The sequence below is a fragment of the Microcaecilia unicolor genome, chromosome 5 (genome assembly GCF_901765095.1).
Source record: "Microcaecilia unicolor chromosome 5, aMicUni1.1, whole genome shotgun sequence".
Lineage (NCBI taxonomy): Eukaryota > Metazoa > Chordata > Amphibia > Gymnophiona > Siphonopidae > Microcaecilia > Microcaecilia unicolor.
The window spans coordinates 326691210-326718959 of NC_044035.1; the positions used below are offsets into that span (position 1 = coordinate 326691210).

At 43.9% G+C, this 27750-nt stretch overlaps 1 protein-coding gene across 12 annotated transcripts in view; it reads left to right on the forward strand.

The window, feature by feature from the left end:
• TERB1 (telomere repeat binding bouquet formation protein 1) overlaps positions 1–27750 on the forward strand; it is a 241566-nt gene that overhangs the window by 117670 nt on the left and 96146 nt on the right. For 11 of the 12 annotated variants that reach the window (XR_003942250.1, XM_030204477.1, XM_030204483.1 and 8 more), the window contains 2 exons: positions 8828–8988; positions 26697–26878. Coding sequence is in view for 11 of the 12 variants with exons in the window: in XM_030204477.1 (XP_030060337.1) it covers positions 8828–8988; positions 26697–26878 (343 nt within the window). In the remaining variant the exon portion in view is untranslated. The remainder of the gene's footprint in view (positions 1–8827; positions 8989–26696; positions 26879–27750) is intronic. The other variant, XM_030204476.1, reaches the window with a different exon arrangement.

The window sequence follows — 27750 nt, forward strand, 5'->3', positions numbered from 1 at the left end:
GGGAGCACTATGAGTTTTTGTTTTGTTGTGAGGTCATCATGTGATGTCAACAGCAGCCAATAAACTTTACTGTATTCTGTAAGCTCCACCTATGTCCCGCCCCATGTAAACAGAGCAAGATAATAACATTTATAGACTAGTGCTTAAGCAGCATATTGGCATATATGCACGTAAGTATACATCTAAATATATATATGGTAGTATTCTAAACAGTTACACACACCCAATGGGGGTGTAAATGATAGTGCCTAGTTTATAGAATTGCCCTTCACGTATCCACAGCAACTTTCAAAGTAAACGCACATTTACTTTCCCTTTGAAAATTGATGCAACGCTTAGGGTTCAAAAAGCACTTCAGTAATGAGCAATGTGGACAGTTTGTAAAAAAAAATAATGGGGGCAATTTTCAATAATATTCAGATATTAGCTATCTAGTGTGTATTATTTAGAAGTTAAAAAAATAGAAGGTGTCTCAGGTTAGGGCTACTTGATCCACCGAGTCTGACCATTTCTGCCTTGATCCTTAACTTCTCACCAATCTCCCAGAGTTATTTGAATAAATTTAATCACAGGATAATTTTATAAGATGTTCTACATGCAGAAATAGGTGTTATAAAATTAGCTAGGGAATTCAAACAGAAAAGTATGTACTATCAATGCATAGTTCATACTTTTATATACAATAGTTGTAGGCATTCCCTGGGGTGGAATTTTGCATATCTAAGCAAAGTTTTGGGGCCGTTTGTACCTATCTCAGATAAGGTGTAAATAGGGGATAATTTTTAAATGAGACATGGGTGTACATGTTGCCATTATTAAAATAGGCATAGTATGTGTCTATGTACCTTTTATAGTCCTAAATACCCTATATTAAAATTACTGTCACAGCAACTAATATAGCTAAAACTTATCTGTTGTGAGCAAATTTAAAAGATAAAAAAAACAGCTTATGTGGCCAAGGCACAATGTTGGCTGTATAAGTGGTTTTGAATACAGTCCTCTACTGCTCACTTCTGCAGGAATGCCACTTCCACATATATCTAAATGTTTGCATTCTCTGAAGACAAGCGGGACAGGGTATTCTTAAGATGGGTGGTGTCATCTGATGGATCCCCAGCACAAGACGCTACCCAGCATTCCAACAAAAACTTCTAGAAGCCTTTGATAGGTCTGCATCTTGTATGCATGAATGCCTTTCCGCCTGCCTGAGTTGTATGGGACTCAGTTTTTTTACTTTTCTCAAAGAACTAAAGAGGCCGTGTGTGAAATACATTTTGGCACGCATAAGGGCTGACTCCTCATTGGCATTGAAGGCATCGGTCTCAATGGCTTCAGGAGTGGTACCGGACACTGGAGATGTCATCATTGAGGAAGTCTCCCCCTGCCTCAGCGTCAAATGCCAGAAACCTTCATTTGGACCAAGCATTTGATGGATGCTGCATGGATTTTGCTTCATCCGTGTCAGCATCAAAGGACTTCCGATGCTGGCCATTGAGCAATGACAACGAAGCATCAGCATTGGTCCTCCTCAAAGCATGGTGCTAGGAGTTTCAGGGCAACAGTGTCGTTTGTACTGGAGAAGCGTCAGCACCATAAGGATCACTTCCCCTAAGAAGCAGTACTGATGAGCCCTTCTCCATGAAGCCAAGGACACAGTGCAAGGTGAAGCCCACCTGCCTTAGGCGCAGGCGGATGCTTTTGTTGCCATCGCCACTTAGGTTCAGCGCAACCAGCAAGTCACAGCTCGGCAGATGTTGATGATGGACCACATGGCCTCTACAGTGTGTGTCACTCCCATGGCTCACCTCCATTTGTGTGGCATCCAGTGAACCCTTGCTTCCCAGTGGTGTCAAACCACGGGGAACCTTGTGAATGTGTTAGCCCAGTCTCTTTTCTGGTGACTGATTCAACCTAATTTGATCCTGGACTCCCATTCCAAATTCCTCTATGCCAGAAGATTCTGACTACTGATGTGCATCCAGTCTCGGATGGGGAACTCATGTAGAGGGGCTTCACACCCAGGGACTCTGGCCCGCTAAGGAGACCAAACTGCAAATTAGTCTCCTAGAGCTTCCAGGCAATCTGGAATGCTCCAAAGGTTTTCAGGGATCTGCTGTTGAGCAAAATTGTTCTAATTCAGATAGACAATCAGGTTGCCATGCACTATGTCAACAAGTGGGGGGGGGGGGGGTATAGTGATCTTGGGCAAGTCACTTAACCCTCCATTGCCTCAGGTACAAAATTAGATTGTGATCCGGACAAGGAAATACCTAGTGTACCTGAGTGTAACTCACCTTGAGCTACAACTGAAAAAAGGTGTGAGCGAAATCCAAAAAAACGTGTGTGAATTTTGGTCTTTGTATCTCTCATTGCAGATTATTACCAGGGCTTTAGACATTGCTGACACCTTCCCTGCACATGGGTCATGTGACTCGCACGTCTTGGGTCATTCTACAAATCTATTCTCATGTCTTCATTCCATTTTTATCAATAGCTTAATGGCTGGTAAATTACCAGCCCCAATGAAAACAGCTCTTATTAAGCTTATTTTGAAAAAATCAGATCTTGACCTGTTGCAGGCCAAAAATTATCTACCAGTGTCATATCTTTTATATTTTCTTTCTAAAATTGTGGAGTCCTTGATCAGCTTACTTCCTATGTAGAGGCTATCAATGCTCTACATCCTTGTCAATCTGGTTTTGTGTCCGTTTCAGTAGCGAAATGGTTCTTACTGCCTTAATAAGTGAATTTCATAGCAATTGGAGAGAGAAAAAAATTGCTCCGTTAGACTGTCTTGACCTGTCAGCGGCATTTGACCTAATTTAATCACAACCTTCTCTTACACTGTCTTTTTTCACATTGTATTTCTGGTGTAGTCCTGGACTGGTTTACTTCTTTTTTTTTTTTTTTTTTTGGACAACAGTTCTTTCAGCTCTTCTCCCCCGACATGTGGTGTTCATCAGGAGTTGGTACTTTCTCCAACACTATATTTAATTTGTTTGTTAGTCCTTTGGCTTTACTTATTCAGTCTTTGGGGATCAGTTCTTATTCTTATGCAGATGATTTTCTCATAGTCTATTACACTGATATGAGTTCAGTTGATTTACAGCCACATCAAAAATGTTTAGAACTTGTGGCGGGATGGCTAGAAGACAGGCCATTAGTTCTTAATCCTGAGAAGACAATAGCTTGTTGGGTAATTGGATCATTATCACCTCCAGCTGTTACTACTTTTTTATCTGGCAGGCACATTGTCCCCATTTCATCCTTTGATATCTTGGGGTCATATTTATTTTATTTTATATCATTTAACTGGATTTAACAAGTGCTTTAAAATCGGTAATAGTTTCTCTTGTGGTTTTTTTTTCTTCTACTTCCATAGGAGCCCCTCCCCTCCCCCATCTGCTTTTGTTGTAAGGCATTTGCATAGCACAGGTGGAGCATCTCTCCATGTGGTTTTTGTCTCTGCACAGAAGCTGGACAGGTTTGGGAGCTCTCAGATAAGACTATTTTCTGATTACTCCTACCGTACAGTTGTGGCTCTGGGCATTTCAATGCTGTTCTAGGGATAGGTTACAGCAAACACATTCCATAGGTCTTAAGCTTAAGCCCACTGACACTTCCTATATAGCTTTCCCAAATATACTACATATCATAAATTAACCCCACCCTAATTACAACCCCATCATAGTACAACTGTTCATGCCCATTTCAACAAATCAGGATGACTTTTATTCTCTGTAATAATTGTGGTGCTTTAGTTTCAAGGCCAAGCATCTGGAGACTTAAAGCTTGTCCTGTCTGTCTTCAGCTTGCTAGTTTAAAACAGGAGCTCAGCAAAGTAAAGCAGGAATTGAATGCACTTAAAGCAACTTCTAGGGCTGCACAGAATCATACCAAATTCTCACCACTGCCTCAAAGGATTATACCACCTAAGAATAGATGGTTCACAGTAGGCTCAGGCAGGCTTTGTTATGTGACACAGACGCATCCGCCCTCACAAGTGTTGCCCCTACAGAATTCTTTTGCTCCACTACAGCACTGTGTTGTTCCTGAAAATAAAACTGAGGCGGAAGAAAAAGAAAAAGCAAGGAAGGTGGATCAAAAAGATATGAAGGCACCCAAAGAGAAAAGACACCCCCAAATCACTAAAACCGAAACACATACTAGGAAATGTAGATGGAAAGCGATGACCACAAATGCTCGCAGTCTAAGCAATAAAGTTCATGACCTTCAAGCCCTGATGTTGGAGGCAAACTTGGACATAGTTGCAGTCACAGAGACATGGCTCAATGGTTCCCATGAATGAGATGCAAACATACCAGGCTATAATCTTTTTAGGAAGGATAGAGAGGGGCGTAAAGGTGGAGGAGTAGCTCTGTATGTGAGAAATGATATCACAGCGACTGAAATGACAGGGAACTGGGGAAAGGAAGAAGCAATATGGATCACCTTAAAAAGAAAGGATAGAATCTCTGTCCACGTGGGTGTTGTCTACAGACCCCCGACACAATTGGAGGAACTAAATAAAGATCTGATCGCTGATATTCAAAAGTTGGGGAAGAAAAGAGAGGTGCTGTTGTTGGGAGAGATCAATCTGCCGGATGTAGATTGGAAGGTTCCATCTGCAGAACCGGAAAGAAGTAGAGAGATCGTGGATGCTTTTCAAAGTGCTTTGCTCAGACAAATGGTGACGGAACCCACAAGGGAGGGAGCAACGCTAGATCTGGTACTCACAAATGGGGATAGTGTATCAAATGTCCGAGTGAGTGCCCACCTGGGCAGCAGTGACCATCAAACGGTTTGGTTTGATATGACGGCTGAGGAGGAGGGTGGCCACTCAAAACTGAAAGTCCTGGATTTCAAGCATGCTGACTTTAGTAAAATGAGGGAATACCTGAGGAGGGAGCTGATGGGCTAGGAGAACGTACGAGAAGTGGAAGGGCAGTGGTCCAGGCTGAAAGAAACTATAAATAGGGCCACAAACCTCTATGTAAGGAGAGTAAATAAAAGCAAGAGAAAAAGGAAACCGATATGGTTCTCCAAGCAAGTGGCTGAGAAAATAAAGGCTAAAGAGTTGGCATTCCAGAAATACAGAAAAACTCAAAAAGAGGAACACGGAGAGGAATACCGGATGAAACTGAAGGAAGCCAAGAGAGAGATACGTCTGGCAAAAGCGCGTGCGGAAGAACAAATGGCTAGAAAGGTAAGGAGGGGTGACAAAAATTTCTTAAGGTATATTAGTGAAAGGAAAATGACTAAAAAGGGAATTGTGAGACTGAAAGATGCTGCGAACCGCTATGTAGAAAATGATGAAGAAAAGGCAAATTTGCTAAATAGATACTTTTGTTCTGTTTTCACAGAAGAAAATCCTGGAGAAGGACCGAGATGGACTGACAAAAGTACATGTGAGAGTGAAGTGGATTTAGCACTGTTCACGGAAGAGAGTGTGTATGAACAACTAGGAAACCTAAAAGTGGACAAAGCCATGAGACTGGACGGGATCCACCCCAGGATATTGAGGGAGCTCAGAGAGGTTCTGGCTGGTCCTCTTAAAGATTTTTTTAATAAATCCTTGGAGACGGGACAGGTTCCGTGCGATTGGAGAACGACGGAGGTGGTCCCTCTTCACAAAAGTGGTGATAGGGAAGAAGCTGCAAACTACAGGCCGGTAAGCCTCACTTCGGTTATTGGAAAAGTAATGGAAGCGATGCTAAAGGACAGGATAGTGAATTTCCTGGAAGCCAATAAGTTGCAAGATCCGAAACAACATGGTTTTACCAAAGGGAAATCGTGTCAAACGAATCTCATTGAATTCTTTGACTGGGTGACTGGAGAATTGAATCAAGAATGTGCTATGGACGTAATCTACTTAGATTTCAGCAAAGCTTTTGACACGGTTCCCCACAGGAGGCTCTTGAATAAACTGGACAGGCTGAAGATAGGACCTGAAGTGGTGAACTGGATTAGGAACTGGTTGACGGACAGAAACCAGAGGGTGGTGGTGAATGGAATTCGCTCGGAGGAGGGGAAGGCGAGTAGTGGAGTGCCTCAGGGATCGGTGTTGGGACCGATTCTGTTCAATATATTTGTGAGTGACATTGCCGAAGGGTTAGAAGGTAAAGTTTGCCTTTTTGCAGACGATACTAAGATTTGTAACAGAGTGGACATCGGGGAGGGAGTGGAAAACATGAAAAAGGATCTGCGGAAACTAGAAGAATGGTCTAGGTTTGGCAATTAAAATTCAATGCGAAGAAATGCAAAGTGATGCACTTAGGGAGTAGAAATCCACGGGAGAAGTATGTGTTAGGTGGGGAGAGTCTGATAGTTATGGACGGGGAGAGGGATCTTGTGGTGATAGTATCTGAGGATCTGAAGGCGACGAAACAGTGTGACAAGGCGGTGGCCATAGCCAGAAGGTTGCTAGGCTGTATAGAGAGAGGTGTGACCAGCAGTAGAAAAGAGGTGTTGATGCCCCTGTATAAGTCGTTGGTGAGGCCCCACCTCGAGTATTGTGTTCAGTTCTGGAGGCAGTACCTTGCTAAGGATGTAAAAAAAATGGAAGCGGTGCAAAGAAAAGCTACGAGAATGGTATGGGATTTGCGTTACAAGACGTATGAGGAGAGACTTGCGGACCTGAACATGTATACCCTGGAGGAAAGGAGAAACAGGGGTGATATGATACAGACGTTCAAATATTTGAAAGGTATGAATCCGCAAACAAACCTTTTCCGGAGATGGGAGGGTGGTAGAACGAGAGGACATGATATGAGAGTGAAGGGGGGCAGACTCAAGAAAAATGTCAGGAAGTATTTTTTCACGGAGAGAGTGGTAGATACTTGGAATGCCTTCCCGTGGGAGGTGGTGGAGATGAAAACGGTAGCGGAATTCAAGCATGCATGGGATAAACATAAAGGAATCCTGTGCAGAAGGAATGGATCCTCAGAAGCTTAGCCGAGATTGGGAGGCGGGGCTGGTGTTTGGGTGGTGGGGCTAGTTCTGGGCAAGACTTCTACGGTCTGTGTCCTGAAAATGGGGCTAGTTCTGGGCAAGACTTCTACAGTCTGTGTCCTGAAAATGACAGATACAAATCAAGGTAAGGTATACACAAGAAGTAGCACATATGAGTTTATCTTGTTGGGCAGACTAGATGGGTCGTGCAGGTCTTTTTCTGCCGTCATCTACTATGTTACTATTTATACCCCACATTTTCCCACCACTGGCAGGCTCAATGTGGCTTACAACATTTAAGAAACAAACAGTAAAGTACAATAAAGTGAAAGTGATATGGATGGCGTAAAGTTACAGGGGTAAGGTAAACTAGTTGAGTTCACAAGGTCTTTATAGGATTTGTAGTCCAGGAATCACAGATGCAGGATTGGATCTTTAGGGTAAGCTTGCCCAAATAATTCAGCCCTGTCCTTTGGCCCTCAAATTTCTCATGTTGTTAAATCAGGTTTCTTTTTCTTACGCAAGCTAAAATCAGTCATAAGTTTTGGGATTATGATGCATTTTGGACTCGCTTTTCTTCTTTCTATCCTGCTTAAGGGAAAGTCCATCTAAGTGGCTGTTTGATTCGTGAGAGGTTTGTTGACAAAACCGCCTGTCAAACCTAAGCATCGCCCTCACCCAGCTGATGAACACTCCTTTTGAGCTTCTTGACTTCTGCCATCTGAAATACCAGACCTGGAAGGACTGGTTTTTGGTGGCAGTCGCTGCAACTTTCAGAGTCAGTGAGCTACAGGCCCTAATAGCTGATTCACCTTATACTAAGTTTCATCATAACAGAGTAGTCCTCCTAAGATAATGGACTAAAACCCATAGACAGTCCACCCAGATTTTTGTTTCTTTTGACTCAAACAGGATAGGGCAGCCATCAGTAAATACACTTAATCCAATTGGCTGGCAGACTGCATTTCTTTCACTTGTGCCTATGCTGGGCTGACTCTGGAGGGTCATGTATCGGCTCACAATATCAGAGCCATGGCTACATTGGTAGCCCACTTAAGGTCAAGTTCCATTGAAGAGATTTGCAAAGCTGCAAGGTGGTCTTCAATCCACACATTCACGTGTCACTGCCTTGAGCAGAATACCCAACACGACAACCAGTTTGGTGAAACAGTTCTACTGAATTTGGCATGTAGAATCCAATTCCACCCTTTTAGGCCTATTCTTTTTTTGTTCCAAACTGCACCTTCACAGCAAGCTTTTTTTGTTGTTAATGGTTCTTCTTGGTCTTGCCGTTGCAAGTCCCTGTTGACCACTCTTTGTTTTTGGGTTTTTTTTGTGTGAGCCTGGTAGCTAGGGTTCCCATATGTGAGAATACTCTGTACTGCTTGTCCTTGGAGAAGTTACTCACGTGTAGCAGGAGTTCTTTGAGGACAGCAGGACAAGTATTCTCGTATACACCCTCCCATGGAGTTTCATTCTTTTTTTATCCAACTGCGGGTCCCTCACGACTTGGGCAAGCAGGAAGGCAGTTGCGCCTGCACAATGCGGGCCTATCAAAGGCTTCAAGAAGTTTTTCTTGGAACACTGGGTAGCATCTGAACCAGGGATCCATTGGATGATTGTCACCCATCTGTGAGAATACTTGTCCTGCTGTCCTCGGAGAACACCTGCTACAGATGAGTAACTTTGCTTTTTGTGGAACCCCATTTATACGTTTATGATTATCCACCTTAAGGATGAACTATATTTAAATGGCCCTCTTACTTGAATAAATCAGTACTTACCAGGGTAAATGATATTTGAAAATTACCCTCAGTATGATATTAACCAGCATTTCCAAACATTATGGAATCAATTTATTCTCTGTTTTACAAAGCTGAGAAACTGTCTTTGAGACTAACAGAACATTCATCTAATCTGAATGAAGACACACTTCTAGATGAGGTACAGATAAAAGAGAGGAATTTGGGTGACCGATGGAAGAAAGCCAAAGAGATTCTGCAGAGAATTGAAGTTCTTGAAAACCAGCTTAATGAGGTAGATCTTTCTGGACAATTAGTATTAGGAAAAGTTTTAAGAACAATGCAAATAGTATTGACTTGCTTTATTAAATTGAAATTGCAGTCGATTTTTTTATATCTTCTCCGAGGACAAGAAGGCTGCTTGTTCTCACAAGTGGGTTGATGTCCGCGGCGGCCCAGGAATCGGTAAAAATTTTGCAAGCAAAATAATAGTCTTTCCAGAGAGAGCTGTGCATGCGAGAGCGACTTTCCGCCCACTGCGCGAGCGTGCCTCTTTAGTTCTTTTCTCTCCACAGTGAGGTGTGTTTCGTTTTCGCGTCGCTCCTCTCTCAGGCCCAGGAAGAACCTCTCTGTGAGATTCTCATCTCTTTAATTCTTTTGTTTTTTCTTTTAAATATATTTTTAAAAAACTAGTTTCAAGTAGTTTTCCCGAACTTCTTTTACTTTTTTCCCTGTTTCCTTTCTTTTTCGACCCGGCCAGCCTTTGTTCCTCGCAGTCGGGTTTTTCCCCTTTTTGTGCTTTTTCTTTTTTGGCACAATCGCATCGTTTGATTTCGCTGAAGCCATTTTTTCTTCCATGTCATCGAAGACACCCAGCGGCTTCAAACATTGTACTCGGTGCAACTGGACCATCTCAGGTACAGATACCCACACCTGGTGTATCCAGTGCCTTGGGCCTGACCATAGCCCACCCGCTTGTAGTCTGTGTCTTTGTATGAAGAAACGGACCCAAGCGTCTCGAGAAGCCCAACAAAAACTTTTTGGGGCTCAGTCCGGTCCATCGACATCGATTCCGAGGTTGGTGTCGACATCGACAGGAGCATCGACGTCAAGAAGAGAGGTAATGGCTGCTGAGAGACCAACTCGAGCTGGGAGCAGTGAGGTGTCGAGTGGGTCTCCACCTGGCTCTAGTCCTCCTGTTATGCAGGCCCCCCCGGGACCGACCTTCGTTGGACCCAGCCCCGAGGAGACGTGAGGATTCCACGTCCTCCTCATCAGTACCGAGGAGTCTCGATGACGGGCGTCGAGCGAAGGCTAAGAAGCATCGTCATTGTTCTTCGATGCACGGTACCGGGAGCTCCGGGGCGTCGAGGGTGTCTGCAACCGAGAAGCGTTGGCGCCGAGGCGACCGCTCCCCCTCGGTCCAGGAGATGTCGATGCGTTGGTCTCTCGGCAGCCCAGTACCTACTCCCGAGCCCCCACAGATTCTGACACCGCCTGTTCCACTGGCGCCGCAGCCTTCTCTGATGGCGGGCCTTGTTTCCAAAACTTCTGGAAGGCTTACTGCCACAATCAGCTTCGGTATCAGGTGTGCTTGTGCCTTCTACTGTAGCAGTGTCTGGCCCTCCTCCTGTGGTGAGGTCTCCGACTCCAGTGCCGTCTGCGGCATCGGCGTCAGCTGCCACCCAGGTCGACTCCCCTTCGGCGTTGGTGGAGGGAGCTTCGCCGCAGTTGGATCGGGCGTCGACTTCTCGACATCGCCACAGAGGACATCGTTCCTTGGCGTCGAGGCAGGTCCAGTGTCAGAGTACCTTGACACAGGTTGTGTCTGACACTGAGCAGGAGCGCTCGTGGGAATCAGAGGAAGATCCCAGGTACTTCTCCTCCGATGAGTCCTTTGGGATTCCCTCAGACCCTTTTCCGCTGGAAAGAAGACTATCTCCGCCAGAGAGTTTCTTTTTCGCCTCTTTTGTCCGGGAAATGGCTACGGCTATTCCCTTCCCTGTTGAGGATGAGCCCAGGTCTGACATGCTGGAAGTCCTGGATTATTCTTCTCCACCTAAAGAGGCTGTGACAGTCCCTCTCCATAAGGTACTGAAGGAAGTCCTTATAAGAAACTGGTCCGCCCCTCTGTCTGGCCCTGTGGTTCCCAAGAAAGCTGAATCCCAATACCGAATCCACGGTGAACCTGGATCGATGAGGTTCCAATTACCCCACAATTTCATGGTGGTGGATTCCGCTCTCAAGAGAGCTAGGAGTACTAGAGACTATGCTTCGGCGCCCCCAGGCAGAGAAGCTAGGACTCTTGACTCTTTTGGGAGAAAGACGTATCAGGCCGCTATGCTTGCTGCCAAGGTCCAGTCATACCAGCTCTTCATGAGCGTACACTTGCGGGACTTGACAAGTGAACTGTCCAGCTTGGTTGATGCACTGCCTACAGAGTTGGCCGAGCCTTTTCGCCAAGTGGTCAGGCAGCAGAAGGCGTGTCGCAAGTTCCTGGCCAGGGGTACTTTTGACACTTTTGACGTGACATCCAGGATCGCTGCTCAAGGTATAGTGATGCGCAGACTCTCATGGCTGCGTGTCTCTGACCTGGATCATTCTGTCTAGCAGCGGATGGCGGATGTTCCTTGCCGGGGGGGGGGGGGGGACAATCTTTTGGAGAGAAAGTAGAGGATCTTGTTAATCAGATTAAGCAGCATAATAATACTATGGATTCTCTCTCCCACCGGGTGCCTTCTGCTACAGCCTCCTCATCTAGGAGGTTTTTTGGAGGGAAGAGAAGTGCTCCCTATTCCTACTCTAGGGGTAGGTACCAGGCTCAGCCCCAGCGCGCTCGTTCTCGTCAACAGCGTGCGACTAAGGCCCACTCTGCTCCCCAGCAAAAGCAAGGGATAGGCTTTTGACTGGTTCCAGTTCAGCATAGCCTCAGTAAAAGTGTCTGTACTGGACGACTTGCCAGTAACGGGGAGGTTGATGTTTTTTCACCAAAGGTGGCCTCTCATAACCTCCAACTGGTGGGTTTCTTCAAATAGTCCGGTTAGGATACACCCTCAATCTGGAATCCAAACCTCCAAATTGCCCACCAGGAGCTCATTCTTACAACTCCCAGCACAAGCAGGTACTTGCAGAGGAACTCTCTGCCCTTCTAAAGGCCAGTGCGGTTGAACCCGTTCCACCAGGGGAAGAAGGGCTGGGATTCTATTCCAGGTACTTCCTTGTGCAAAAGAAAACGGGTGATGCGTCCCATCCTAGACCTAAGGGGCCTGAACAATTATCTGGTTCGAGAAAAGTTCAGGATGTTGTCCCTGGGCACCCTTCTTCCCATGATTCAGCAGAAAGATGGGCTATGCTCTCTGGACTTAAAGGATGCTTATACTCACATCTCGATACTCCCAGCTCACAGGAAGTATCTTTGATTTCGGCTGGGAACTCAGCACTTTCAGTACTGCGTACTGCCCTTTGGTCTGGCATCTGCGCCCAGAGTGTTCACAAAGTGCTTGGTGGTAGTCGCAGCGTCACTACGCAGACTTGGAGTGCATGTGTTCCCTTATCTCGACGATTGGCTGGTGAACAGCACCTCGGAGGCAGGCGCTCTACAGTCCATGCAAATAACTATTCAGGTGCTAGAGCTACTGGGGTTCGTGATCAACTATTCCAAGTCCCATCTCAAACCAGTTCAAAAATTGGAATTCATTGGAGCACAAACACAAAGACAACTCGAGCTTATCTTCCCGAGGTGAGGGCAGACAATCTCCTGTCCCTAGTGTCCTTGGTTCGAGCGTCTCAACATATCTCAGCTCGGCAGATGTTGAGACTTCTGGGGCACATGGCCTCCACAGTTCAAGTGACTCCCATGGCACGCCTGCACATGAGATCAGCTCAATGGACCCTAGCTTCCCAGTGGTATCAATCTGCGGGAAGTCTAGAGGATGTGATCCAACTGTCCACCGACTTTCAGAATTCCTTGCAGTGGTGGACGATTCATCCCAATTTGACCTTGGGACGTCCAATCCAAATTCTTCAGCCACAAAAATCTTCCGAGCATGGGGCACCCCCTCGGTGGATCTTTTTGCCACTCAGATGAATCACAAGGTCCCTCAGTTCTGTTCCAGGTTTCAGGCCCATGACAGACTAGTGTCACGTGCCTTTCTCCTGTATTGGGGATCAGGCCTTCTGTATGCATATTCTCCCATACCTCTAATAGGGAAGACTTTGCTGAAACTCAAACAAGACTGCAGAACCATGATTCTGATAGCTTCTTTCTGGCCGTGTCAGATTTGGTTCCCTCTTCTTCTGGAGTTGTCCTCCGAGGAACCATGGAGATTGGAGTGTTTTCCAATACTCAGAACGAGGGGTCGCTTCTACATCCCAGCCTCCAGTCCCTGGCTCTCATGGCCTGGATGTTGAGAGCTTAGAATTCACCTCCGTGGGTCTTTCAGAGGGTGTCTCTCAAGTCTTGCTTGCTTCCAGGAAAGATTCCACCAAGAGGTGTTACTCTTTCAAATGGAGGAGGTTTGCCGTCTGGTGTGACAGCAAGGACCTAGATCCTCTTTCTTGTCCTACACAGACCCTGCTTGAATACCTTCTACACTTGTCAGAGTCTGGTCTCAAGACCAACTCCGTAAGAGTTCACCTTAGTGTGATTAGTGCTTATCGCCGTGTAGAAGGTAAGCCTATCTCTGGACAGCCTTTAGTTGTTCGCTTCATGAGAGGTTTGCTTTTGTCAAAGCCCCCGGTCAAACCTCCACCAGTGTCATGGGATCTCAATGTCATTCTCACCCAGCTGATGAAAGCTCCTTTTGAGCCACTGAATTCCTGCCATCTGAAGTATTTGACCTGGAAGGTCATTTTCTTGGTGGCTGTTACTTCAGCTCGTAGGGTCAGTGAGCTTCAGGCCGTGGTAGTTCATGCACCTTGTATCAAGTTTCATCACAACAGAGTAGTCCTCCACACGCACACTAAGTTCCTGCCAACGGTGGTGTCGGAGTTCCATTTGAACCAGTCAGTTGTCTTGCCAACATTTTTTAACTGTTCTCATACCTGCCCTGGCGAAAGCAGTTTACATACCGTGGACTGCAAGAGAGCATTTGCCTTTTACGTGGAGCGGACAAAGCCCTTCAGACATTCTGCCCAGTTGTTCGTCTCTTTCGACCCCAACAGGAGGGGAGTCGCCATCGGGAAAACGCACAATTTCTAATTGGTTAGCGGATTGCATTTCCTTCACTTATGCCCAAGTTGACTCTACAGGGTCATGTCATGGCTCATAATGTTAGAGCCATGGCTGCGTCAGTAGCCCACTTAAAGTTGGCCTCCATTGAAGAGATTTGCAAGGCTGCAACGTGGTCATCAGTCCACACATTCACATCTCGCTACTGCCTTCAGCAAGATACCCGACGCGGTGCTGCAGAATCTGTTTGGGGTTTAGAATCCAACTCCACCCCCCTAGACCCATTTTAATTCTGTTCCAGGCTGCACTCTCAGTTAGTTGATTTTGGTTTCAGGTCAATCTATGTTATGTCCTCGCCGTTGCGAGGCCCAATTGACCAATGTTCATTGTTTTGAGTGAGCCTGGTTGCTAAGGATACCCCACTTGTGAGAACAAGCAGCCTGCTTGTCCTCGGAGAAGGTGAAGATACTTACCTGTAGCAGGTATTCTCCGAGGACAGCAGGCTGATTGTTGTCACAAACCCACCCTCCTCCCTTTTGGAGGAGGAGTTCTTGTTTTTATGCTTTTTGATTAAACTAAAGAGGCACGCTCGCGTGGCGGGCAAGAAGTCGTTCGCGCATGAGTGGCTCACATTGCTCGCGCGATGGAACTCTCTGGAAAGACTTTATTATTTTGCTTGCAAAATTTTTCCTGATTCCTGGGCCACTGCGGACGTCGACCCACTTGTGAGAACAATCAGCCTGCTGTCCTTGGAGAATACCTGCTACAGGTAAGTATCTTCGCTTTACTAGAAATACAGGGGGCAAGTTTCAAACAGCCCACGTAACTGCAAACTACATGGGCGATTTTACACATGAATCATAAGCAAAATGTAAAAGAGAAATTACCTGCATTTTATTTTGTTTGGTATATGTGTGTGTGGTTTTAAGGGGGGGGTTGTTTTTATATAGTTTTGTACTAAAAGTGTCTGAGTACTCTGCATCTGCTATTTATGCTGGGGGTGGAGGCCAAATAACATATATAAATTTTGAAATCAGATACACATACATTCTGAGGCCCAGGGTAGATATGGGGAGAGGGCCTTAAAACCCACCTGCTGGTTATTCCACTGTCACTTCAGGGAGGCTTGAGGCTTTTGGTGAAGTTGGGGCCCATGGCATTTGCCCTGGTTGCTCCAGTTCTTCATGGACAAGCAGGATCTCAACAGCCACACTTGTGAGTGATGTCACCATTTGATGAAGCTGACCTGGTCAGCTTGTCCCAGAGCTCAAAACCCTCTGGAAAAAGGCTTCTAAGTCTTTATTAGAATTCCTGCTCAGCAGCTGTGAGAAAGAAAAGTGAACCTTTCAACTACCAAAGTGATCAGCCAAGTTTTAGTCCCATCCTCTACACTTCCTTCAACATCAAAACTAAGGGCCTTGTTTACTAAGCTGTGCTAGAGGCGTGTTAGCATTTTTAGCACTAAATTTGTACACGCGCTAAAAATGCTAGCACACTTTGTTAATGAAGCTCTTTAGAGTATGTTGTTAAGATATTGCAACGGAGCTTAAAGTCACCTGAGCAGCACCATCATTCACAGAAAACTGCAAAACTTTCCTAGGACTTTAGAGGCAGCAATCAGCTTTCCTGTCAGTGCTGATGATTATGCCTCAAATTCCAGGGCACAAGAATCCCCTATACAGATGCATACTATAAGAACTCTACCCCTTCAAAGTTACGCATCTGTTGTAATCTAATGTTGTCATTTCTATTCCGCTTAACTAAACTCTCTGGCTCAAGGTGGATCACAAATCTTAAAGAAATGGACAAACACCCTAGAAATACATAAAATATTTAAAATCTAAAACAACCAAAAATAGTTTATTCCCTCAGTAAATGTTGGGCAGCCTTGATGAGTTCGAACAAATCCGCAAACAAGCGGAGAATTCAAACGCCCCACGGGAGAATACAGGTATAGGAGAAAGTGGGATGTTTGACCACGGAACACCAAAAACTGGATATTTTGATCTTAAAAGCACTTGTTTATTTAGATTGTAAGCTCTTTGAGCAGGGACTGTCCTTCTATGTTTAAATTGTACAGCGCTGCGTAACCCTAGTAGCGCTTTAGAAATGTTCGTTAGTAGTATTGGTGAAAAAAGACTTCGACACAAAGGTAGTGTTTCGGCCGTTGACTGAGACTCCTGATACAGGCCTAACGGCCGAAACACTACATTTGTGTCGAGTCTTTTTTCACCAATAAACAAGTGTTTTTAAGATCAATCTATCCAGTTTTTGGTGTTCCGTGGTCAAACATCCCACTTTCTCCTATACGGGCAGCCTGGATGGACCGTACAGGTCTTTATCTGCCATCATTTACTATGTTACTTTGTATGTTTTAAAAGTGTCTAAAAGTTTAGTAGCTATTTATCTCTCTTAAATTACTTGGAAGTTTGTTCCAAAGCTTAGGACCTCAAATTATGATAGATCTATTCAAGGTTGAAATCTTTTGGCATTGGAGATTGGATGGAATGGTCAACCTAATCTCTGTGGAGGAATGCAGAGACTTTCCAGCTGAAAACAGCAAGATCATTGTACTGAGATAATCAGGAGCCAAAGCATGTACAATTTTTAAAACAAACAAACAAAAGTTTAAAATCAATTCTAGCTCTCACTGCGAGCCAATGTGGCATTCTAAGAAATGGGGTCATGTGATCAGTAGATGTACCTCCTAGAACCAAGTTTGCTGCTGCATTCTATCAACCTACAAATTTCCAAATCTGGTAAACCCAGCAGCACAATGTTGCAGTAATCTGACTCATCACTGGGGCATCCCCTCACTGGGCTTCTCCCGTGGCAGTGAAGTCTCCTAGTCTGTCAGTGTAGAGCAACTACAGATTCCTTTAGCAGTGTTCCTTCACAAGCACTATCCACTTTCTAAGCAATACAAAAGTTATGAGGACTCTCTTCACACTGCTTCCTTCTTGGCGCTGAAAAGCTCATTTATACAGAGATTGAAACCCTGGGTGTGTTTTTGTGGCCATGTCATCATCTTTTCCAAAGACTCACATATTATTGAACTTGCTGTTAACAGTGATAATGTGCACATTGTTGACTACCGCCCATGAAGTTAAGACTTTTGCTGATGACAAGTCTGGCACCATTATTGTTCCTGTTTTCTCCATCCTTTGGATCATCTTGTTTGTGATTATCATCTATCTGGTGCATGAGGTTCTTATCCCCTATCATTCATGAGACTACAAGATTTCATAGAGGCTAATACCAGTGATTTTTGTACACCTTATGCTTTTATCATCCTGTGTTTGCAATGATTTACTAATTGTTCCATGCTTATTTTGCTATGCTAATTTAGTTTATTGATTTGTACATTTTATTGTGTTAAGACATTTATATTAACGCATAATTTAGATTGCAGTAGTCATTTTGATGTTTTGCATCTAAATTTAAGGACTACCTTTTCTTTATGTACTAATACTGTAATGGTAATCAGTAAATCATAATTTGTTTCTTATATGCCTAGTGTTGGTGATTGATATTGTTCACCACATATTACTTGTTCATTGATTTAAGTACAGTATTATGGAAATAAATATCTTTTGTCTTGACCTCATGCCAGTTGGTTCTGACTTGTCTAGTTATAATGCTAGTTAAGTTGGTTGGAACATTTCCATTGTAGTTATTCCACCTTCAAAGGGGGGACTGTAGGGGTGTTTTGGGTTACTTTTGTGGACCTGAGGCCAACCCTGTGCCCTAAACTGTACTCTGAGCCATACTGTCATGATTTCTACAAGATTTATTGATTTCCAGCATTTTCAGGAGTTGAGCTGAGCCATCAAGAATACGCTGTTTGTCTGAAGGCTTTGAATACCATTTCAGTCCATTGTTCACTGGGTGGACATGGGGGTGAGTGAAATTTCCAGCTCTGGTTAGCTTGGACAGCCTTAAGAAGTAACATTTTATCTGCACCACCAGTTAGATCCAGATAGTGCACTGGACCACCACGGAGGAACATGGCCGATCGGTGGCTCAGCTGTTTGGGGAGGCAAAAGTGGGTGGGGGCCTGAGTCCTTATCTGACAACATGCAGAAAGAAAGATCAGCAAAATAGTTGCAGATTATACTAATCTTAATATCTAAATTTAAAAAGAGGTATCGAATGCTGAAGAATAACTTGACAAAGAAAATTAAACAGTGCAAACTTCAGTAAATATATTTAGGTCTCTTAGGCAACTGAATTAATGTGGATTAAAAAGTGTGTCAGTAGATGATACCTACACCTCTATAGAGGCCTACAGCCACTCCTCCTCCTCCTCACCGCTCCCACTTGCCTGCAGCCCATTTGCCCCTCTTCTTTCTCTCTCTCACGTACATATCTTCCCCCTCCCCTCCAACCCTCAGAGAACTTGTTGATTTTGCTGGCTCATGAGACTAGGAAGTACAAGGTCAACAGAGTCTTCATGAACCTCAAGTTGCTCCAACTATCTGAGAGCTCCTTGGCTGTGTAGTTGGAAGGCTTGGTGGGGGGGGGAAGAGGGGGTAAGGAAACTGATGGAGATGAGAGTAGTGGAGGGACTGCTTTGAACTGAACAGGTGTTAGCAGGATATAAGCCCTAATGTAATGGAAGGAATATGCTGAACAGAGATGACAAGGGTGGCCCATCCAGAAGAGTCAAAAAAAACACACAAGGGTGGAAGAACGCCAACAAGTCCAAAACTGACCACTTCTGAAACCACGGTACTAAGAGCACCAAATGAAAGTTTATTGGGACCCTACACGGTCCGTGTTTCAGCTAGACAGCCTTCATCAGGAGTCAACAGCTTGACATATACAGATTGGCTTCTCGATCTCTCAAGTTGAAGAAAAGTTTAACAACACGGTGCTATCCACAGTCCGCAATGGAAACGTTAACTTGTGAATCCACAGGAGAAATTTGACATTCTTTGCTGAAGGGAGAAAAGTATCCATCACATTCCTGGCCATCTTTCTACAGCAATCTTGGCTCACGGTTCTAATACCAGCTGGAGCCATGAAGGTTTAATCCTATCAGACCTGGAGAAGTGAACAATCCTTGTACTCCATAACCTGCAAATGTGAGCCAGGACCATGTCTATGGTTTGGGCAGATAGATTTCTTTGCCAGGCAAAGGATAAGTTAGACTAATAGGGGCTCATTTTCAAAGCACTTACTTACAAAGTTACATAGAAACCTATGGAACTTTGTAAGTCTAAGTGCTTAGAAAATATGCCTCTAATTGAGCTAGGCCATAGTTCACTTGAATTAGTAATGTTTGTTTTGTGAGAATTCACTGTTACGAATTATTCAGTTGTTATAAATCTCAGGAATCATTAGTGCACTGCAACAAATCAGATCTATATTTTGGAATTCATTTGTTGCCCAAGAGAAATATTTTGCACACTTGCTGTTAATTACTTTTCTACAGTTAAATCAGCAGGGAACTCTTATTTGGTAGCACATCCCTATGCTATTTGATCCTTAGGGTAATTACATGACTTCTTAGTGCTACTACAGCCTTCCGATTGGGAAGCAGCTTGCTTAACCTCAGAGCCCCCCCTCTGTGTTAGCAGAAGGAATTGAATGGAGAGACTGAGCCAACTGAGATTCCTTAGAGCAGTAGCATAGCCATAGGGGGGCTTGAGCTCCCTCACTTTCAGCTCAGGACCCCTCTGCTTTCCTGGCTGACAGGTGTGCCAAGCCCCTTGCTACAGAGGTGTTATCATCCTGTCTTATTTGAGGACTGCATCTATAATGTTATTGTTTTTCTACTGCTATTACTCCTGCCAGAATTCTGCAGCAAAAAAAAAATCAAAATTCTGTGCAAAACATTTCAACATTCTGCTCACAAAGGGCCTTGTTTACTAAGCCACACTGTAGGTGTGCTAACGTTTTAGCGTGCGCTAACAATAGAAACACCCATTATATTCCTATGGATGTCTCTATCATTAGCACTCGCTAATTTTTAGCAAGCACTAAAAAGTGTGCGTGCCTACAGTGCGGTTTACTAAACAGCGCCAAAAGTTTGCAAATTCTGCAACATTCTGTTCACAAAATTTGCAAGTTTGTTTGGCAGAATTTAACCAATATTACAGCCCCCTCCCCCTGTACACAGATACCATATTTTTCCCAGCACCCATACCATCCACTTTTTTTACAGCCCTCTTCCACCCATAGCATTCCTTTTTTTTTTTTTTTTTTACAGCCCCCTTCCTCCAGCCACCCCTGCACTCACCTGTGAGGTTGGAGAAGGAGCTGCAGCTGGAGAACTTCAGGGCAGGATGAACCCCCTTTCTTTCCTGCCTTGCTGCCACCGCTCTGTCACTGGTGCCAGTGCCATGCTTTTTTGAAATGGCCGCCAAGATTTCAGGTGGTAATCTCATGAGATTACCTGTCTGCTAGTAGGTAAAGATAACCCACAACTGCTGGACTGATCTGCTGGGGCTAAATGAAAGGAAATTGGCAGGTAAGTACAAATATTTCCATTTACCTGTTCTGCTGCCATTTTAAATCTATATCTACATTTACATATATATTCTTAGTGTTGTTATAAACTTTTTTAGTAAATTGGAATGGCATACTTGGTTTTGAACAACCTGGAATATTATCGTCTTCTTTAAGTTGTAGATGTGTAAAGCTCAGCAACAAAAGAAAACCACTTACCAATTCCAGTGGGATATATAAACACTAGATCAGCAGTAAACAAAACGGAAACTATAAAGGACTGGATAATGGAGGAAAATCTCAGACAGTTTTTCCTCAATGAAAGATGGATCCACAATAACGAAGATCCCATAATCTCGGACCCAGGCTACAAAATTCTACACTGGACCAGGAAGGGGAAAAAAGGAGGGGGTATCACAGTAATTTTCAGATCCTTTAAGACGGAAACCATTGCTCAGTCCATAGCACTGCAACTCGAAATCACCTCAATCAGAATAAAAGACAAATCTCTCCTTAACCACCTATGTTGCATCATATTCTATAGATCCCCAGGAAACTGGAAAGCAGCCCAGACAAATCTCATGGATTTTATCTCTTAATACATGCATAGCAAACCCAAACGTGGTATTAATAGAAGACATTAACCTACACCTAGAAGATCAATACACAGACTGCACAAGAGAATGCAACAAACTTCTTCAGCTATGGGAATTCCCATGGCCACTAGTGAACCCAACCCACGTAGAAGACCATTCACTAGACCTACTTGCATACAAATTCTCAAGAGACCAGAACTTCTAAATAAAGAACCAGAGATGGACAGAAACCCCCTGGTCTGACTAAACTAAACATGACCCTCTACTGGAAAGAGATAGGAGCATGCAAAACACAAAGCCGAACCTCATACAAAATAAGAGGAAAAACTGACACAACAACATTCTGGAACTCCATGTACGAAAATCAGTGGTCAACATCAACTGACTCCACAGAATTCATCACAGAATGGGACAAGAGATGCACTAACATCCTAGACAAAATAACACCAATATGAACCAAAACCTCACAAAAATGTAACACAATCCCATGGCACAACGAGGAACTGAAAGAACTAAAAACCCATTGCAGCAGATAAGAACGAGCATGGAGAAAATTTTAAAAATGAATCCACAATAGCCACATAGAAGGAAACACAGAAGAGGTATAAACACAAAATAAGACAAGCAAAAAGAAAATTCTACAAGGAGTAAATAGGCTCTGACTATAAAGACACAAGGAAATTATACAAGATTGTAAACAACCTACTTGACATCAAATCAGTGACAGAAACAAGCAAAGGTATCCCACCAGCAAATGAAGTAGCCAGATACTTCGAACAGAAGATCATTAACCTACAAGAAAACCTACCACAGGAGTATACCAACCTCAAAACTTTCAAAGACGAATTAGATCATCCCACAGAGGAAATACCAGCAGAGAGGACCTGGACAACTTTCACTAGCTATCTTCTGAGCCAGTAGCTCAAACGTTCTCTTCCATTCGCTGCTTGCTAAATATATGCCCCAACTACATTATGAAAACACCCCCTAACCATTTAATTGAAGAGAACACAACCCACTTAAACTTTATGTTCCATATAGGACAATTCCCATTGGACAAGGAAAATATTCTCACACCTATCCCAAAAAACACGCATCTCAAATTACAGGCCAGTTGCATCCATACCACTAATGACTAAGACGATGGAAAGTATAGCAGCCAAACAACTAACAGAATACATCAACAAATTCTCCATACTACACGAAACCCAATCAGGCTTCAGACCCCACCACAGCACTGAAACAGTACATGAAATCTCAATAGGCAAAAACATCCTAATCATGACTGAATAGGTATGGATGGGCTGGATTGTAAAATTTAAGGGGTTTTGACGTTAGCTTCAGAACTTAGTACAAGAACAGTGCTGGGTAGACTTCTACGGTCTGTGCCCTGAGAATGGCAAGGACAAATCAAACTCCTGGTATAAAGTATCACTTACCATGTAAAATCAGTTTATCTTGTTGAGCAGACTGGATGGACCATACAGGACTTTATCTGCTGTCATCTACTATGTTACTCCAGTTTGACATGTCGAGCTCATTTGACATGGTGGACTACCAAATCCTACAAAGAATTCTTACATAAGTACATAAGTATTGCCATACTGGGACAGACCAAAGGTCCATCAAGCCCAGCATACTGTTTCCAACAGTGGCCAATCCAGGTCACAAATATCTGGCAAGATCCCCCAAAAAGTACAAACATTTTATGCTGCTTATCCCAGAAATATTTTCCCTACGTCCAATTTAATAATGGTCTATGGACTTTTCCTTTAGGAAGCTGTCCAAACCTTTTTAAAACTCTGCTAAGCTAACTGCCTTTACCACATTTTCTGGCAATGAATTCCAGAGTTGAATTACACATTGAGTGAAGAAAATTTTTCTCCAATTTATTTTAAATTTACTACTTTATAGATTCATCGCATGCACCCTAGTCCTAGTATTTTTGGAAAGCGTAAACATACGCTTCACGTCTACCCGTTCCACTCCACTCATTTTATAGACCTCTATCATATCTCCCCTCAGCCGTCTTTTCTCCAAGCTGAAGAGCCCCAGCTGCTTTAGCCTTTCCTCGTAGGGAAGTTGTCCCATCCCCTTTATCATTTTCGTCACCCTTCTCTGCTGCACCTTTTCTATGTCCACTATATCTTTTTTGAGATGCGGCGACCAGAATTGAACACAATATTCGAGGTGCGGTCGCACTATGGACCGATACAAAGGCATTATAGCATCCTCATTTTTGTTTTCCATTCCTTTCCTAATAATACATAACATTCTATTTGTTTTCTTAGCCGCAGCAGCACACTGAGCAGAAGGTTTCAACATATCATCAACGATGACACCTAGATCCCTTTCTTGGTTGGTGACTCCTAACATGGAACCTTGCATGACGTAGCTATAATTCAGGTTCCTCTTTTCCATATGCATCACTTTGCACTTGCTCACATTAAACTTCATCTGCCGTTTAGACGCCCAGTCTCGTAAGGTCCTCTTGTAATTTTTCACAATCCTCTGGCGATTTAACTACTTTGAATAACTTTGTGTCGTCAGCAAATTTAATTACCTCACTAGTTACTCCCATCTCTAGGTCATTTACAAATATATTAAAAAGCAGCAGTCCCAGTACAGAACCCTGGGGAACCCCACTAACTACACTTCTCCATTGAGAATACTGATCATTTAACCCTACTCTCTGTTTTCTATCTTTTAACCAGTTGTTAATCCACAATAGGGACACTACCTCCTATCCCATGACTCTCCAATTTCCTCTGGAGTTTTTCATTAGGTACTTTTTCAAACGCCTTCTGAAAATCCAGATACACACAATATCAACCGGCTCACCTTTATCCACATGTTTGTTCACCCCTTCAAAGAAATATCATAGATTGATGAAGCAAGATTTCCCTTCACTAAATCCATATTGGCTTTGTCTCATTAATCCATGTTTTTTAAATATGCTCTGTAATTGATAAGTTAGGAATTGGTGGGAAGATACTAACATGGTTCAGGGGTTACTACTACTATTTAACATTTCTAAAGCGGTACTAGGATTACGCAGCGCTGTACAATTTAACATAGAAGGACAGTCCCTGCTCAAAGAGCTTACAATCTAATAGACAAATTGGGGCAGTCTAGATTTCCTGAAAGGTATAAGGTTAGGTGCCTAAAGCAACATTGAAGAGGTGGGCTTTGAGCAAGGATTTGAAGATGGGTAGGGAGGGGGCTTGGCGTAAGGGCTCAGGAAGTTCAAACTTTGTAATCTCTCCACCGTGGAAAGCAAAATGTGGAGTCCCACAGGCCTCACCACTCTCACCTGTATTTTTCAACCTAATGATGGTCCCACTACCCAGGTCCCTGTCCAAACAAGGCTTCAATCCCTTCATCTATACCGCCGACATAACAATCTTTCCCTTTCAAAAATAACACAGTAGAAATCACTTCCAAAATCATGAACAGTGTAAAAAGCATAGAATATTGGGCATCAGCTTTCAAGCTGAAATTGAACAGGTTAAAAACACACTGCCTCAAACTCTCATCCCCACACAATACTCAACACTTCACAACCATCAACGTCTTGGGTTCATCCCTCTCAATCTCATCTTAGACAATCTGAAAATCTTAGTAATCACCATTGATCATGACTTACCACTTGGAAACCAGACTAAGGCCACTAAAAATGTTCTACACAATGTGGAAACTCAAATGTATAAAGCAATTCTTCCCAAGAGATGTATTCTGCAACATGATACAAACCATGGTTCTAACCCATGTAGATTACTACAATGGAATTTGCACAGGGGGCAAACACCAGCTCTTGCTAGACTCATTTTTGGAAAAAAAAAACAGTTTGAAAGCGCTAGACCCCCTTCTTCAAAAATTGCACTTGCTACCAATCAAGGCACACACATCCTTCAAGATTTGTTCTCTGGCCTACAGAATGATTTTCGGACTCTCATCGGGCTACATGACCAGCCTAATAGATCTACCAACCTGAAATGCAACTAAGTCAGTGAGATATTACCTTACCCTCCACTTTCCTAATTGCAAAGGCATTAAATACAAATCATCACATGCTTCTAGCTTCTCATATGTTTGCACCAAGCTATGGAACACACTACTAAAAGACCTAAAACTTAAGGACAATTAACCTAATTTTCTGAAAACACCTGAAAGGCCATCTTTTCAGAGAGTCCCTCCTCACTGAATGTCATGCTCCTCACCTCTGCAGGGACGGAGCGCTCCCACAGGGCGGAATGCCGGCCATTTTGGTGGGACTGGCGCTCCGAGCGTTGCCGAGATCATTTAGCACGGAGCGCCAGCCATGTTGGCAGGGCCGGCACTCCGGTAATTGCCCTGACCTGCTCCGGTTGGACGCAGGGTTTGCGCCCGAGAAGCCAGCTCGCTGCGTGCCCTCCGTCCTGGAACGCTGGATTCTTCACCACGCCTCCTGCTTCACAAGATTGGAGACCCGCAGCCAGACTCCTCCTCCAGCTGGCCAGCCAATGGGAGGCTCTCCCTGCCAGCTGATTCCTTTTCTCCTGATAGGGGGGGGGCTATTTCAGGAGCAGCTTCACTCCATTCACTGCTTTGGCTTCTACTTCGGTAGGTTTGCTTTGTGCTGTTGTGTGTTTTCTACTACCCTCGTTGCTGTGAACCCGGATACTCTGCTTGCTTCCTGCCTCTGACTACTGCCTGAACCCAGATCCTCTCTGCCTGCTGCCTGCCTCTGACTACTGCCTGAATCCGGACACTCTCTCTGCTTGTTGCCTGCCTCTGACTACTGCCTGAACCCGGATTAACCTCTGCCTGCTGCCTATCTCTGCCTACAGCCTGAACTCAGATTACTCCTTCCTGCTGCATGTGGCCCTGACCCCTGCCTGCATCCGGAAGTCCTGTTGGCCACCCGCACCTGGGGGCTTTAACCCTCAGGGAACGGCGGTCACCACAGGTGAAGCTTCGGGGTTGCTCGGCTGCCCAGCAGAGCGCAGGTTCGAGTCTTCGTCCCTTTGCTCCGCCCAGCACAAGGACTCACGAGCGTGACACTGACCCAACCTAACCAACCAGACTATCGATTCAGTAATACATGAATACAACAGTGGACTGAACAGAGCTAAGTTCTATCACCCAATCCATCCCAAACACTTTCCATGTCTACCTGAGCCAACTGTAAGCACATAAAACCTGTCTAGCTCAAGACAAATGTTAATCTCATTTTTCTATATAAATTTATAATCTAGTTCTATACAAACTGCTAACCAATTTACTTGTTCTATACTAACTGTAACCAACTCATCCCCGACTCTTGTAAGCCACATTGAACCTACCAATAGGTGGGAAAATGTGGGGTACAAATGCAGAAATAAATAAAGTATTTATCTTTCTTGTCTTTCGATCCATGTTTGGAGTTTATGTATATGCCCTTTAGTGTTATATAAAATATAACATATAATTAATAAATATAGAGAAAAAGGGAAAATTGTTAAAATAGTTCTCCTAACAAAACTCGTGATACCACAGAGTTGCTATCACAAACCGTTCAGGTCTTTATCTGCCGTCATTTACTGTGTTATGTTACTAGGTTAGTATCAAGTTAGATATTTTATTCCACAAGAAAAATGGATAATGCAAATATAGCATTTGAATATATTTTTGCTACTGGAAAGAGTAAGAAGACAGATATTTGTAGGTATGTTGTTGCAGTCAGCTTTGCCAATATTAGACTGCCCAAGAAATAATGCTAAAAATACTAAAGCTAACACAGATGACACATGCTATTCTCAACAGGGCTGTAAAGGAGATGCTTGTGTATCGGCAACTATCCAGCCAAATCATAAAATACTACAGCATGTAAATTCTGCTAACAGAAATGGTGAACTGCCTAAAATGCTGCATCCAACCACTGAACTAGAAACAGGAGAACACTCTATGAAAGAGAGAACTACATGTGGCCCTGTGCTTCAAGCAAGGTACAGTATGTAATTGGCAGAAAGGTAAAATTAATAAAAGTGTTCCGTTTAGCGAGTTGGCCCAAGTTAAAACATAAAAGCTGCCATACTAGGTAAGACCAAAGATCAACCAAGACAAATATCCACTTTCTAACAGTGACAAATCCAGGTCACAAGTACCTGGCTTATCCCACCCACTTTGGGCTCAGGCTCACCGAGCAGCAGCACACTATTGCTGTGGCTGGCAGGGATCTCCAAGCCCCACCAGCTGAAAACCTCATCCTCTGGCAACCAGAACTCCTACCAAGCTCCGCAGTTGGCATGACTGTCCCGGGGTCACCACTACTGCTGGCACACTTCACATGGTTTTCACTCATGCACAAAAGCTGAGTACGTGTTGGGTGCTAACAGTGGTGTTGGTTCAGGAACACTGTCACCGACTGCCAGGTTTAAGTGGAGTTCTGGCCACATGAGTAGGAGGTCTTCAGCTAGCAAGGCTTGGGGATCTCTAAAGGGTCACAGATTTGATATGCCACCTTTTTGTACATACAACCAAAGCGGTTTACATATAGGTACTTTCTCTGTCCCTAGTGGGTTCACAATCTAAGTTTTGTACTTGGGGCAATGGAGGCGTAAGTGACTTGCCAAGAGTCGCAGGAAGCCATAGTAGGAATTGAACCCAGGTTCTCAGCCCACTGCTAGTGGAGGTATTTATATTTCTCCTAAAACAAGCTAGCCAACAAATTAACATATATGAATGATGTCATCCAATAGAGCCCGGTGCAGGAACATCTCCAGCTTCTTTTCCAGAAGTTTTTGAGAGTCCTAATACACATGTGCTGTCTCAACCGCCGTGACTGCACAGGACCAACCAGCCAGTCTAATTTTTTCGA